At 41.1% G+C, this 16,054-nt stretch overlaps 1 protein-coding gene across 6 annotated transcripts in view; it reads right to left on the bottom strand.

Annotated features, from left to right (window-relative positions):
- LOC106926661 (mitogen-activated protein kinase kinase kinase kinase 4-like) overlaps positions 1–16,054 on the bottom strand; it is a 92,743-nt gene that overhangs the window by 10,270 nt on the left and 66,419 nt on the right. For 3 of the 6 annotated variants that reach the window (XM_015001718.2, XM_088010973.1, XM_015001720.2), the window contains 11 exons: positions 15,437–15,592; positions 11,406–11,702; positions 9,522–9,628; positions 8,664–8,812; positions 8,393–8,490; positions 7,625–7,803; positions 7,433–7,550; positions 6,044–6,403; positions 4,437–4,551; positions 1,739–1,906; positions 576–719 (listed from right to left, as the gene is read on the bottom strand). In XM_015001718.2, coding sequence (XP_014857204.2) covers positions 576–719; positions 1,739–1,906; positions 4,437–4,551; positions 6,044–6,403; positions 7,433–7,550; positions 7,625–7,803; positions 8,393–8,490; positions 8,664–8,812; positions 9,522–9,628; positions 11,406–11,702; positions 15,437–15,592 — 1,891 coding nt within the window. The remainder of the gene's footprint in view (positions 1–575; positions 720–1,738; positions 1,907–4,436; positions 4,552–6,043; positions 6,404–7,432; positions 7,551–7,624; positions 7,804–8,392; positions 8,491–8,663; positions 8,813–9,521; positions 9,629–11,405; positions 11,703–15,436; positions 15,593–16,054) is intronic. The other 3 variants (XM_015001721.2, XM_015001719.2, XM_015001722.2) reach the window with 3 other exon arrangements.

Here is a 16,054-nt window from a genome sequence, read left to right as displayed (position 1 = left end):
GTGCACTGCCGATAAATTTGCACTGACAAATGACAGACACAAACAAGCCAACTAGCTAGCTATCTAGCAAGGGTATATTAGCAACTCAGGCTTTCTGCAAGTTTCACCTACGCAAATTTAAGACTTTTAAGAACCTCTAAGAATGGAATTGAAGACCTACTATTACAGAAATGTACAAAGTTCATTCAGTCAACTGCACATAAATTTGCACTGACAAATAGACTCAAAAAAGCTAGCCTGCTAGCTAGCAAGGGGAAAACTAGCAGCTATTTGACAGTAGCCTCAACCATCTCAAGGCAATGAAGGAGTCTGAGTGACACAAACTTTCACCTGCCAGAAAAGACCCAGGAGAAACAGAAATAAAAAAAAACTGAATACATGATATTGAATAGTCTTAAATTTTGTCTTACGATATTACAGAGCAACTTCCTTTTTAAAACGAATATGAGACATTTTTAAGGCTTTAATTTTACACACTTCTTAAGTATGCATGGACACTCTGTACCTGCAAAGACTTTGCCGCCTAAAATGCAAAACCTTTGCGTTTTTTTGTACCTTCTGTGAAGGATGCTCACCTGATATAGTGACGAGGACGTTGAGTCCCTCAAGGACGTCCATCTGCTGGAAGCGCCGCCGGTTGATCAGAGGGTAAACCTTCCCCTGACCGCTGCGATCCAGCAGCATCAGGCCGCTCTCTGTTCCCACCAACAAGTTCACGCCTTGAGCACACAGACAGAAATGCATATCAAGGAGAACATCCCACCTGGTAATCCCAAATTGAATCACAGCATGTCGTCTGTGGCGTTGTTCCAATCTTTAATGCGGGTTTTGTGAATTTGCAGGCTTCGCTGCAGGGACGCAATACAAAACAATCTGCTTCTGAGCAAAAAATCTGCTATTCTTTATTCAACTTAAAGGCGACTTTTCCACATCGTCTTTTTATTTTAAATAAAATCTGAAATGCATGGATTGCATCTATTCACTTTAGTGATACATCTCTACCGGCCGGGTTTTAGGAAAATAAATCAGTATTTTGGTCTTGGTATAAATTCTGAATTGGATTACGATCAGGTGAGATAAAGCATCCACACAGCATGATGCTGCCACCACCATGTTTCACAGCCACAGCGGTGTGTCCAGGGTGGTGTGCAGAGGTAGATGTGGGCAAAAAGGTTACGCGCCTTTCACATTTTTACTGCGTCACCAATGACTTTATTTCTTCTCACCTGTCAGATGGGTGACATGTATAACTATTAGTTGTCTAAAATGGACAAGACACCTTTTAGAATGTTTTTATAATTAGATCTGAATAACATACATTATTTTTCTTCCAAATCTTAATAAAATACATTTAAGTTTGTTGGTAATGGGACCAAATTAATAAAAGTTCAAGGCATATGGATATTCTTGCAAAGTACAGAACATTTTTGTTATTTTATTCTTCCAAAATTCGAAATAATCCAAAATGACCTTACTGTTAGGGTGGAAAGTTATTGTTTTTTTTATCTTTAATGACAGTGAATTGTTTCCAAGCAACACATTGTCATGCAGCAGCAGTGATTACTGGACTGTCCATGTGGGAAACACAGCAGCTCTTCCCATCAGGGCATTGCTGACCCCCTGTGGTGAAGATGTAAACATGATCTCTGCATTTTTCCCTCACAACTCCCTCTGTTTCCTCTCTTCTGCAGAACTAACAGGAAACTCATCACCCCCATCCGAAACAGACGACCTTTACCCCAAAGTGCGGCACACAGGATCTCGGAGTTGAACCTCTTCTTGTACTTGCGGATCTCCGGCGTGTCGCTCTGAGGGCGGGTGTTGACCGGGTTGACGTTGACCACGGAGCCTTTCCGGGACGGGTCGGCCCTCAGCGCCTCCGCCAGCCGGGCGTCGTTCGCGTAGCCTAAAAGGTCAAAGGGAAGGGCTCAGGTGGGACGGTGAAGGAGTTTACCAGACGGGGTGAGGATCGCTTAGAAAAGCGTTTTCTTCAAGTGGAAAGTAATTGAGGACCACAAAATGTTGATCTTTTAAATTTTTTTTTGCTATTTTTGTTTAAAATAAAGTATTTTTATTTTTTCCTTTTCACCTGGACAATTGTACACAAAACCAATTTTTCTAATAAAACAAAGAAGTCTGATTTCTGTAGAAAAGGCTGCTGCAAATCGATGTACATCTGAAACATAAATCTCAAGAACACCAGTTGTTTTCTGTTTTCTGTGTGCATTCTCAGCAGATTTTCACCAACTCAAATTAAAGACTTTTAAAGACCACTGTGAACGCAACTTAAGACTTTTATCGCGACAGAAATCTTCAAAGGGAAATTGCAAATGAATTAATTGCAAGGGTTAAAATAAGAAATGAGCCATGACAAAGATGAAGATCATCTAGTCAACAGAAAGGCACTGACATACTTTGCAAGATTATTTCTCTTTTAAAACTCCGACCTTGAGCTGGAAAACCTAGTTTGTGCATTTCTCTTTGTGGTTAAGGATTGCACAAAATCATTTTAGGGTCGCAAATGTTCACAAATGGACGCCCTCGCTATATGGTGAACTAACGGCAGAAAATGTTTTCTTAAAACAGCATCTGGAAAACTGATATGATCAGAGGATCATCAGTTCGATATAGAAAATGTTTTCAGTGGTTACAGACGAGATCAACCATTGGGAGTGAGCGGCTCTCATCTGTTCCACCGCTGCTTTCTAGAAATGTTTAGAGATCACTGGCGGGTCACCAGGCGCATTAGAGGAGGCAGGGACTCGGCATACCGGTCCATAACAGTTGGCCTTGATTACAGCAGCATAATGGCGAAGGAAACATGAGGGCCGCTGCGATAAGAGTGTTTTGTTTGTAAACTGGATTTTAAACTCTATGAGTCCAAATTACCAAGGCAAGTCTGTACGGATTTTTTCTGGAAAGGCTTCACAAGCTCAGCTTCCAACCTCCAGAGCTCAAAGCGTCTGGTTCTGATTTTGGTTCCCAACCGGACATCATACGTGCAACTGGATGGAGCGAGTAACTCAGGAGAGGCTGACTGGTCAGAAACTAAATTAAGGAGGATCTGTTTGATCAAAGAACAGAGGAAACTCTCTGTTTGACCTCAGATAAAACTAAAGCAGAGGGACGGACCTCAGGGATCATAACGAGATCAAATTCTTCCCCGACGCTCATCAGTTCTCTCTTAGTTATGTAGCATCTTACTGAACATTATTATGGAAAACAAAAACACATTTTTTGAAGTAGCGTGCAGTGTATGTGTACATATTGCTTTAAGTTTATTTTATAAGGCACGTTTCTCTTTGGATACAATAGCAGAGCAAAATAAAGGTTTCCCCAGCAGAACTCTTAATAAATGTTCATATTAGCATATAATGTTTTAAAACCTGGTATCTGCAGGTTTCAGCATGTTTAAAGACCTTTTTAATGCCACCTTGAATGAAATTTAAGACAAAAAACTATAAATATCCAGAGATTGTTGGGGGAACTTTCTGCCTTACTATCAAGCATAATAAAAACTGTTAATCCGGCTTTATGTTTCTCCTCCATAGTACCAAGCATTATTATTATTTTTTTTTTTTTTTGCTCCTAGCCTCATACGGCAACAGAAGTGAGTAAAAATGAACACCGTCTGGCCATGACAGAAGTAAAAGAGCTAGCCAGCTAACTAGCAAGGGCATTTTAGCAGCTAGTTACTGGTTAGCCTCAACCGCCTTTAGTCAAAAAACACAATGAAGATGTTTCCATGCAACTCAAACTTTTGTCTGACAGAAAAGTCCCGCAGAGAAAAAAATCCTTAAGTACTCCTGGGATGACAAAATTTTAAATTTGTAGTTAATGCATTTAAGGCCACCTTAAATGAATTTAAGACATTTTAAGGCCTTATCTTAGACATGAGAATAAGACTTTTTAAAGTTGTGCAGACACCCTGTTAAACAGAGGTGGGTTGTGTCAGTCTGTAGGAGACCGTATCCATGGTCACAAAATCTTACCAAGTATTTTTGGTCTACTTTCTAGTGCAAATATCTTGGTACACTTGAAATCAGACAAATTAACTTAAAAGAAACTTTATAGCTAGATATAGAGGCTTGTTTTAAGTAAATAATTCCTTAATATTGACAAAAAGTCCTAGTTCCATCGGCAGATTATTTCACTTGTAACATGGGAAAAATATCTTGTTATATCTGCCGATGGAACTAGGACTTTTTGTCAATATTAAGGAATTATTTACTTAAAACAAGCCTCTATATCCTCCTGAAAAGTTACATCTGAGTTTGTTTTGTCTTATTTGCACTAGGAAGTCAACCAAAAGTACTTGGTAAGATTTTGTGTTTAAATAATTACCTCCTGAAGTGATCACTAAGCGATAGAGGAAACTGGTTTATTTAAATCAGTTTTTAATCAGCATGCCACGTGAAAATGATCCGGACACCTACCGACGTTGTTGAGGGCACTGCCAGTCGATGGAGACACTTGGAGGAGGCGAGGGTCAATGAACGGCGTGAAAGATGAAGAGGACTTGTGTTTCTGCATGTTGTTACTTGACTGGCTCTATTCGGGGAAAAGGAGGAGGTATCAATGACGATCAATCACTGATTAATCATGGATGGTTGAAGTTTTTTAAGGACCAACAGTAACAGTGCATTCATGAAGACTAGCTGACATGACACGTGTTTCTGTATGTTTCATGCAAACATAATGGGCAATGCAATCCAGGGGTACAAAAATAACACAATAAAAGGTTAAAAAAAAAAGAAGAAAGAAAACCATACAGATGTGGTTGACTAAGTGGAAAACACAAAAGGGAAACAAATGTAGATTTTTTCCGTGGATTGAACGCATACTTGCCGTTGTACTGTTTACTGGCCTGTGTGCTATGAGCTACTTGCTGAAAATAGGCAACATTAAGATAGATGATGAGACACACAGTAGAAGTTCCTTTTCATCAAAAGTACACACACTGTCTCAGGAGGAACTGTAATCAATAATCTATTGATGATAGATCTTTTCACCTGAATTAATAAAAAAAAAAAAAAAAAAACACAGCCTTCAATCATATTTCCAAATTTCCTCCAGAGGAGTGGTCCAGTAGTGTCCAGTAGAGGGCACTGTTCTGATAAACACGCTGTAATTAGTTTTTCTTGCTCTACTTGCAATCTAAAGTCCAAACATGTTGGCCTCCCGGCAAATATGTGTGAAAATGAATCCATCTTTTATTGCAGCAGCAAGAATCCAAACTTTAATCTCTGTCTTATTTGGTGGGAAAGAATGTAAACATTTGTTACAAAAAATTTAGCAAACGCATTGATGAGTGACACTTATTGGAAAACAATCAATATAATAATAATAATAATAATAATAATAATAATCTAGAACAAAAATAAATAAAAATCTAAGACTGAGACTCAGCAGCAAACACTCCAGGTGGATTTGGCATAAAATAACATGTATGACAGACAGCCACTTGTTAGGCACGGTGGAGGATCTGTGATGCTGCTGTGATTTTAAAAGCTTACTATATTTTGAAATAAGTCAAGATTTTAAAAAGAAATCAAGTTTATTTGTGTAGCATATTTCAGCAACAAAGCGGTTAAAAGTGCATTACATCAGGCAGGAAGTGCCAGAAAACGCAAAATGTTGTCACTGAGTCTTTCAACGGGATAATGATTAAAGAAATATGGTGCAATCAAGACAGAAATTGTTCATTTGTCCTGTCTCTGTGCTCCAACATTGTGAAGAGTGCACTAAGTGCTGTTGTATCAGTAAAGACAACGGTTGTACAAGGCTTTGACAGCAGGAGTATCAATAAATGTGCCAATAATTATTGCTTAATAGCATCTTTTTTTTTTTTTTCCACAAATGAGTTAATGTACTGACATTTAAGTTTGTTTTTTTCTAAATTTGTCTGTCAGATTATGCAGCTGCAATAAAAGCCAAATTTATCTGAAGGCTCTTCACACATCTTCACCAGGGGCCCCAACAAGCCGTTCATGTCTGGACTACGCCGCTGTCTGTCCGGCTCTGCTGGCGCTGGGTGACGTACCTCTGCCAGAATGCCGAGCTTCTCCAGCGGGCTCTGGGGGGACATGGTGGAGGGACTGGCAAGGCTGGAAGAAGAAGGGGAGCTGGATGCAGAGGAGGAAGGGGAGGAGTGGTGGCTCTGCTGGATCAGATCTGGGAGGTGATGGATGCGGCCGGCAAAACCGTTGCGGTCAGGGTGCTGCGTGGGGTGATGGTGGTGGTGGTGATGGTGGTGGTGGTGTTGGTGTGGGGGGCTGGGGGTGTGGAGGATGAGTCCCTGCGCCGGCGCCGAGCCGGGGCTCGGAGGGAAGCCCGCGAGCAGGCTAAGGGTCTGCGTTTGGCCCGACGCGGGGGCCGCGCGCTTTCTGTTGTCACCTGCGCTCTGGAAGTAGAAAGAGGGGTAGACAACTGTGGGTCTATGTGTGTTCCTGAGGAGCTCAGGGGACGGGAACGTGTTAGCTGGAGCGAAGGGCAAGCTACAGCGGCTAATCTACAGGTGAAAAGAAAAACTCTGGTTAGTAGCTGGTTATTGGGTCAGACTCTGAAGTTACTCTGCTCATCCTTGGAACCATTTGAAACTACAGCAGTCGACTTTTGTCGACCGACTGACATTTACGGTGCGTGAAAATGGTAAGTTGAACTTTTCCACATGTTGTCATGTTACAACCACAGACCTTAGAAGCTGCATTTCCATTACAAATGTGCGTAAATCTTTGTCTACACTCTGCTGATGTCGAAAAAAGACAATTTCACAATTGCAGTGTTTCCATTTAATGAGAAATTAAATTAAAAATCACGCATGAATACAGCTACTGACGAGACTCCAGACAATATGGTAGCTTAAATCAAAGCATGCTCATGCTAGAATAGTCCAGTTAAAGTCCAGACCACAGCCCACTTGAGAATTTGTGGCAAAACTTGAAGTTCTTATTTCTGACTTGCATTTTTAAAAAAGGGCAAAGAAAAAAAGTCTCTAGCTGGTTAAAACAGCATAGTTTTGACCTGAAACTGAATACAAATGAATCCCACAGTTTTAATTTGATTATTTAAGAAAAAAACAACAAAAACTACAATTTGTGGTTGTAACATGAAGAAATGTGAAAAATGTTTAAGGGATGTTTGCATCCCTTGAAAAGGTAATGTTAGCTAAATTACATAAAGAATTTATTACAAGATTTCCTGTTAGTTTCATTTGAAATAATAATAAAATCTGTAATTGGCTTTAAATGTTAGGCTTTTACTGTCCTCACAACTGCAATGTATGCAGGAACAGAAAATAATCAACAACATACAAACAAAATGAAAGAACACGGGGATATAAATAAAAAACAACAACAGCATGATGGTAAAAACAGAAGGCATGCAGTGAATAAATGTTTGTTTTTTCTTTCCCTCCTCTCTCGGTCGGTACCTGTCTGACAACCAGCGTACTGTCTTTGCATCGAGTCGTTCCTGCTTCGTTCTCGCCCTCGTCATGGACTATCATGGTTTTCACCGACTCCGTCTCGCCGTTGCTCAGCTTGGAGGAGCTGCGGGAGAGAAGGCAGCTGAAAAACCCCTTTCTGAGCAGATGTACACCTCGTCTGCCCTGCTAGCTACGTACACAGCTTTGGAGTCCTCCGGGCCAGACGTCGACTCTTCGCCTGCCTCCTGGTCCACCTCTTCGTCGTCATCTTCGTCAGTGGTGTCCGAGTCTTCGCTGGAGGACGAATAATCCGTCACCTTGTTCTGGGGACGAACATCGTCCACTGCACGCAGCTCCTTGGCCAGAGCGGTCAGGTCCTACAAGATCAGGAAGGTGGAAAAGTTCTTCATTTCAACATGTTTTCCTTTTGCTTATGCGAGTTTTGCCCCATTCTGACGCCGGTTGTTAGCAGAGATGACAGCATGTTGTATTACTGATTGTCTTTAAGTGAAGCAGGAAACAGAAAGCTGCTGGAGAGGAAGTAGTTACAGAGGTAAAACCAGCCAATGAGAAGCCAAACAGATGCGAGGAGAGAAATGATTGTACAGCTGATGCTCTCCGAGCTGCGGGAGGGAAGGTTAGTGGATTAATTTGAATGATTAAACCATAAAAAGAGCTGCAAAGATGGAAAAAGTGAATCTCTTTATCAATGTTACAGAAAGCGTGGGTTAAAATGGCAGCCAAGAGAGTCCGGCGGGGAAAGGGGTCAAACAAGAAGTGGAGCAAGGCAGCTCAGTCCAACAGCTAACATCAGATTGGATCGCTCAAGGATGGAGAGCAGGAAGAGTGGGAACAAAAACCCCAGAAACTACTCACACACACTTCAGATTTCAAGCAAACCCACAAAGCCCAAGGTTCTAGATCTAAGGCAGCTAGAGCGCCACACGGTTCTGGCTCTGCTCTCACCGCTGGTTTGTTCGGCCTGACCAAGTCCCTCCTCTCCTCCGGCTTTTTCCCAGCATTCTCTGGTCGCTGGAGGGGCGAGCCCTCCGATTTGGAGGAAGCTGAAGAGGGCGGAGGAGGCGGTAATGTCAGAATGAAAAAATAAATAAATGTATCTACAACTTTAAAATGTGCCTGTGCGGTTCTGGCGTAGCTTCTTCGGTAAAGCGGGATTATCTACGGCTTCTGCTCGGGCCTGCCGTGAATCTGGTGTTGAAGGTGCGTGGGAACTCACAGCGGGCCCTGAACCTCTCTCCAGAGTCGCACTGAGAGCTGGAGTTACTGGAGCTGCTGGAGGAACTGGAGCCTCCGCTGCCGCTACTACCGCTGGTTTTGGGAACCAGTTTCTCCACGCGTTCCCACAGGAGCCGCGGTTCTGCCGAACTGCAGAGGCAAGAGAGGCAGCGTGAAACGACCACACGGAGAGGAAGAGCCTTGAGCTGGGGAGACACTGTGGCTTGATGCTGAAAACTAAAAAAATTATAATTCTGTTTTTTTTTATGCACCTTTAAGTCTCTAATTACAAGAATTAGTCATAAAAGTAAGGCTCTTTAAGTGACATATTGCTTTATTTCTTGATGCAGAAAAGTATAAAATCTGCAGATAATCACTTTGAAATGATCAATAATGAGAAAAAATAATAATTAATTGGAGGGAATTTAGATTCCTGACATTAAAAAGTTAGTATTTGTATTTTTTTTTTCAGTTTCAATAAATAATTAATCCTTTTTAAAGGAACTTTTTAACTGCATTGCCAGAAAGAGAATCCTGCTGAACAACATCTAAACTCATTTCCTGGAAACGTTTCACAGGGAAACATCTTTAAAATCTCATTTTGTTTGCTTAATTCTACTAACGGGTATATTTTTTGCAAGTACTGATACTCCTGGTAAAGATGTGAAAAAAGAACGCCTTGAAATAAATGTTAAAGAGGAAAAAAAAAACACACCACTTCATTTTCCTGAAGTGCTACAGAGTAAGAAAAGGTGAGGGAATAAGAACAACACAAAAGCTAAAAAAAAATAAAAAACATTCCCACAGTGCTGAAAAACAAAACAAAAACAAACCCAGTCCTCCACCTCTCAGTGTTTACCTGCCAGCATTTCGGGGCACGTCCCTGCTCTGCGGGGCGTTGCTATGGTGATGAGGCGAGTCTCGCCTCGACAACACCGGAGACCTTGACGTTGTCCTGACAGGAACCTTTCGTGATAAAAACAGTGACCGGCTTACATATCAGCGCGTCATTCATTAGCATAACACAGTCTGTGGAGATCCTCGGGCGTGTGAATTTAAGATCTGGAGTCCTGATCACTGTCAGAGTTTATAAAAAAGAATATAGATCTGTCATCGGTAAACTACACACACCGGTTCTCATCACACAATCTGAGCCGTTCTTCACACTTCACACAAAAGCATGATCAGTGGGAAACAACAGCAGACATATGAGAGATGCTGATGTGCTTACGTCATTATGAAAAGAAAAATAAAACTTTGTAAACACAAGGATGAGTTTTTGATCCTCATCAAAAGTAGAGCTCACCGAACTGCTGCTAGATATTAAAATACCTAAGCTGACCTGAGAGGAGAAACACTGAGGAGTGATATTAAAAGCCAAAAGGCTGAAATGACTGAACTCTGCTAACTACAGGAACATGGCAGGGCGATGATTTTGTCTATGACAGGTTTTTATATCTGCGGGTGAAGAACTAACTTTGGCTCCGCAGGCTGGATTTAGGTCTTTGTGGGCTGAGCAGTAAGTGTTCTGCCTATTCTTAGCAGTCTGGGGTCACTGGTGGAGAAACGGGAACATTTTTCTACAGCGTAGCAAGGTAGGCGTCGATGTACAGATTGTATGTGCAGCTTTACCATGTCTTTGTGGTCAGGCAGCTAAGTATAGTCAGAAAGAAAGCGGTGAGACGGGCTGTCCAAACTTGTCTTGTGGTATTAACCGTTTTTAGGAGTCAACAGATTGTTATGGTTGACACTGCTAGCAAGTAGAGATGGATCAAGAAACACTTCCAGGCCACGCTGACCACAACAGTTTTTGGAGAGAAAGTTGTTACTGAAGGTAGAGAACACCACTTTGGCTAGCTTTAGGATCAGCAGCATATTGAAAGGCGACGTTAAAAGAAAAACAAACGTGAGAGGCTCCTGAAAAAGGACAGAATTTCCTACAGAGAGATGTCATCTGTTCGAACTGGTTAAAAAGAAAATTAAACTTTGGTTGATTCGGTTATTTCACCTTTGACTTTGAACTAAGAAGTTAGTGGTGCTAGTGAGTGAGATAGCATGACTAGCTAGTCAGCTAGCATGACCTGGTAAAAACAGGAGGTAAAAGAAGGAGCTGCCTGTCACAAAGCATCGATTCTTAAGAGCCGACTTTAGCTGATAACAAGAAGGCTGAACATATTCCAGCAAATTTGCTCTGTTAGGATTTGAAGCTGTCAACCTGTGTCAGTCGTGGAACATGATAGATTTAGAAATATTTGAAGCAGTTAAGAGATCTGAGAAGGACACATTGTCCAGGGAAGTCAGACAAAATCAACCTTTTCCAGTTAGCAATGCTAATAAGCTGTTTGCTAATATAAAAGCATCTGATAAAAGCATTTTAGACTGGAAACCATTTCAAATGTCAACTTTGTAATTAGACAAATTCAAATCTATCTGTTGGCAGCAACTCAAAGATAAAAACATCACATATCTCTGTCAGTAAACTAGCTTTCTTTAAGCTAATGCTAACTCAGATATAGTCTCCCTCTCGCCAAGAATATTTACATAAATAGGGGGAATGAAATTCCTCACATCTACTGAGGACATAGAAAAAGTCAAAAAAATTTTTTTTTCAATAAATAAGATGATGAAATAATGTTTGAGACCAGAACTGCCATCTCATTGGATCAAAAAAAAAACAAAACATAAAAGTTACAATCAAGTCCCCCAGCGACTCTCCTCCACGCTGCACGGGGGCTGGTCTTACCCTCGGCGGGCCGTCTTCTGACGGGACCTTTTCGTGGGGCATTGGTCTGGACTGGGGATGGGTTTGTGGCTCAGTGCGTGCAGGCGTTGATGATAAGAATGACGGTGATGACGAGGAGGATGCAGGATGATGGTGTTGGTGGGGTTCATGGCTTTTGTGCGGGTGGTGGTTTTCAAAGCTAGGTGTTAGCGGCTCGGTGAAGGAGTGCGACCGGGACATGACGGGTGGGGTTGAAGCAGATGAGTTTGGCGAGGTCACACTGATGCTGCTCTTGAGAGCAGCCAGATGGGAACGAACCTTTTAGACGACAAGACAGAACACAGCGGGGAGCACGGATCAGTCTGCATGCAGATAACTCAAACAAGGAAGGTTTATTCATTCATTCTACGGGGCCTGTAAGGTTGGAGCATCTTGTAGCCGAGGAGCTATGACATGAACCGCAAGTATAGTTCACAGGAAAAGCATCATTACCCTAATAGACACACACTAAATGGTTCCTAATCGTGAAAATAAAATATCTAAAAGCAAGGCACACATTGGTATTTGGACTTTCCTAGGTCCATCTGTCTCTCTTATCCATATTCTGACCAGCTTTCTCGTCTTTCCTGAAGAAAATCATCGCCACCACATGATGGTGTGTTTACAGTAATGGGGTAGTGTTCGATTTCTGAGACGCATAGCGTCACTGACTGCCCCTTGTTTGCCATGTCCCTACATAGATCCCTAACGGTGACTTATTCTGGACTTTTCTTTTTTCGTCCATAAAGACTGTGCTACGTCTTTGCTCAGTGCACGAAGGCCTGAGGTCTTCGAATTTTACTTAGGGTTACTAGAGTAAAGGGGCTAACCTAAAGGCATGGCACACTCATTGTGATTTGTAAATTAAATAATCATTTTCCTCCCATTTCACAATTATGTACTTCTTCTCAAGGTTTAATCTATTAGCTAAAATTTCCCAAAAATAAATTGTAGTTTTAAAATGATTTACTTCATGATTTACAGCCTCAGCACAGCAGAGAGGGACGCTTGTTTACCTTCAGCTTCCTGTCAAGGCTTTTCTGCCTCTTACAACACAGTTGCTATGGTTTCACTCTGACGCTATGAAAATGGTAGCAATAATAAAGAAGGATGTTGTGTAATTAATATTTAAATGAGCGTATAAAAGACATTACACTGGAGCTGTGATATTAGCTGCAATGCTTCATCTGACAGGCCTCACTTTATATTCATAAACTCCTTTGCAGCTGGTGAGGATTAAAATCTGATAGTATAATTAAATGACATAATGCAGAGGAAAAAGGAAAGCAGTGTAGTTAACCTTCTCACACACTGATTAAATCCAGGAAGGGCTACAAGGATGCTACATCGGACACTTTGAGCTGGGGTCAAATCTTCTTCTTCTTGTTAATCTTATCAGTGCGTCAGAAACCTTTTAAAACCAAAGAGTAAGCTGATGCAACTGGCAGTCTCACTTCCTAAACGTACGGGTGAAGATTAAGAATAACTGATGTTTCCCAGGGATCTGCTATATTTATAAAACGGAGTGAATATCTGTTGCAGACGTGTGTTATGTAACATTAACACCCAAAGATATAAATATGTTTTAGCACAGCGGTGACTAACAAAGCGCCCAACCTTCACAGAGCCCCTTCAACATGGAGAAGAAAAAATAAACTGGCAACAGATTTACATGCAAGACAAGTTTTGAGAGATGACCAGGAAAAATACTGAAGTTTAGAACCTCCAATCCCAGCCCACTATCTCTTGAGTACTACCTCAAACTTTCAGATTTGATTGCCAAAAAAAAACCTCCTCTAATGCCATCATTTCTTTCTTTGATCGACAGTGGAATTATAAAAATTAAAATTTAACCACATTATTAGACTCTTGCACATGACACAAAGTGTTGAAATATTGTCATGTGTGCAGTTTTGCAAACAGCTGAATAAAAAAAAAGTCTTCAAACTCCTGCTTGCTGCCGTCAGTAGCCACTCCTGCATCAACACTGCTGTGCAGAGCTACCAGAATGTGTTTTTAATCAATTTCTGTCGTGACTCTCGACACACGTTGACAGAAACGCTGCTTCACTTTGATAAACAGATAATTAGGCTTGCAGCTGTAATAAAGCTGAAGCTTCAGCTAAAGGACACTAATAGTATAGGAGCTCTCTCCACGGCTAATGTAAAAAAAAAAAAGAAAAAAGAAAAAAGATGAAGTTGTACTATTAAAAAAATAACACAGGCTGGCATGCAAACATGCATTTAAAGACAAACACTTTGCATGCACACAAACACTCCACAGGGCAGCAAAATCTCTAAAACCAACCTCTTGTTGCAAAGTTTGAATCCCATCTCTCACATAAATTGTGAGTTAAAACTACCGCCTCCATTTTCTAGTAACGTTATAAATGGGGGAAGTGAGGAAAAAAGTTTTAAAAAGGTTTTCTAATCAGATTAGATAAAAAAAAATTATTTCAATCAATTATCTTAAATATTTATATGAATGAAACGAGAGGCGATGATAACCACTGATAACCATCTAAGAGGAGAAAGCCGATTGCTCTGCTTTACATTGAAAATGAAAGTCTAATAACACGCCCGTGATTTATATAATTACCCTGATTTCACAAGGCGACGGCACCGCTTTCTCCGTTTTATTTAATCTGTGTGGCACGTTCATGCCGATCAACTTTAATGAGCCGCAGTTATTCATGCAAAGCTGCTTGAGTCCCTCGCTGGGAAGACACCGTTACAGCCTGATGCAAAATCTGGAGGCCTGTAAATTATAGATGCTGTTGAATACCAGCAGCGCGATGACGAGAAGCAGAACATGGAGCGGAGATGCCAAATACAGCGCCGAGATGTAAATGTTACAGATGACTTTACCCTGAAGCCTTCCACTCCCAGGACTTGTTCACAGCACAACCAGGACATTTCCGATAAAATGAAACTCTGATGTGAGTTTTTTCATTAAAAAGAAAAACACATGTATATATATATATATATATATATATATATATATATATATATCTTTTAATGAATCAGTTTAACAAGTTTAAATTCAATCGGGGGAAAAGAATTACAGTAAATATTCTTCTTTCATTGTTACAAAACCCGCTCTACCGTCATCTTCGCTAACAGTTCCCGGCACTGCTGGGTCATAAAACTCCCCGTCTGCAAATGAATAAATCATTAGTTTGGAGATTTAAAGACTTTCCTCGGTGCACTGCAGTCATTTTGAAGGGAAAACTGAAACGGAGGTGATGACAACGGGACTCAAAATGGAGACAAAAGAAAAGCTTTATATCAGTGGATCCAGATGAAGCAACCAAGACGTGGTTAGCTAAAACCCCCGATCAGCAAAGAGTAAATACTGAAGAAAAAAAGCGCTGTTAGTCAAAATGTTATTGAGAAATGTTTTACAGTGACAGGCAAACAATTGAAATCACCTGAAAAGGAGTGAAAAAAAAGGTTTCAAAGGTCAAATATAGTCATATTTTACAGGCAGAAAACCTAAAAATCTGTCAAGTGAGAAACACAAATAGGTGAACATTAGCATTTTAAAACTTTTCAAAGCATAAAGGTAAAATGTCTTATGAGTAGACTGACTGTCATGACTGGACTGATAATGTGCAAAAAAGTGAGACTTTTAGCTACCTCCATTCACTACTGTTATGTTTTACAAAACTAATAGAAAGTATTTTAGTGAATTTTGAAAACAGCTTTTAAATTACAGATTTTGTCAGAAAAGGTTTATCTTTAGAATGAACAATTACAGGCAGACTGAAATTACCACAGAGGGGTTTAAAATCCCCGGCAACGCTGCCGATAACTGACGAAATATAAGAGTATGTTCCAATGTACCGAATTATATGCAGATCAGATCCAGGAAACGTGCGATGCAAAATGTTAATATGCACAGAGTAAAATAAAAATAAACACTTTGGACTTTGCAGATGTTCACATTACAGGCAAACAATTATCTCTGCGCCTTTATGACCGTTTAAGCTGAGCGGGAGACGTTGTCGTTACCTGCGGCTCCACAGGCCGGTGCATCGCGGGCGCCTCCGATGCGGCGTTCCCGTTAGCGTGCGAAGACTCGGAGCGCGGCGGCACCGGGGGCTGCTGGGGTTTGGTCTGAGCCGACTGCGGGGAACCCTGAATGTTCTTCCTGTAGCGCTCGTCGGCCTGCGGAGCGACACACAAGAGGCTTCAGAAAACCCGCCGTCTGGACGAGACGGCGCTGCGACGAGGACGGAAGTCATCAGACGGCGTGGTTGGTTAGTTTATTTCCCACAGAGGAAAAAGGGTTATTCGTACGAGCAGTAGTCCAAGCACATCGGAAAACAAAAGACTCTCTACTAGTTGTTACCGTCGCTGCATTATTCCCACAAGTCAGCGATGAGGACGAGAGCAACATGCCCAGTAAAAGTGACATGCCGTTTTCTCAAAGGAAGACAGGAGAAGTTAAGACACGAACATCAGGCTCTAAAATCCCAGAAGTAGTAACAGAGATGAGTTATGAAAATATCAGAGCTGCTTTTCAGTGGCCAGAAGTTTAAGGCGAGATTTATTCTTTAAATGGAGAAACATAATCTTTACTCATCTGAGTCTTGATTTTTAAGCAAGTTCCTGTTTACAGTGCATAAC

This window comes from Poecilia mexicana, unplaced genomic scaffold (genome assembly GCF_051168715.1).
Source record: "Poecilia mexicana isolate PSO_F unplaced genomic scaffold, ASM5116871v1 scaffold_2, whole genome shotgun sequence".
In the NCBI taxonomy this organism is placed as follows: domain Eukaryota; kingdom Metazoa; phylum Chordata; class Actinopteri; order Cyprinodontiformes; family Poeciliidae; genus Poecilia; species Poecilia mexicana.
The sequence above is the reverse complement of the archived record's forward strand: the minus strand, read 5'-3'. Positions and strand labels throughout refer to the sequence as shown.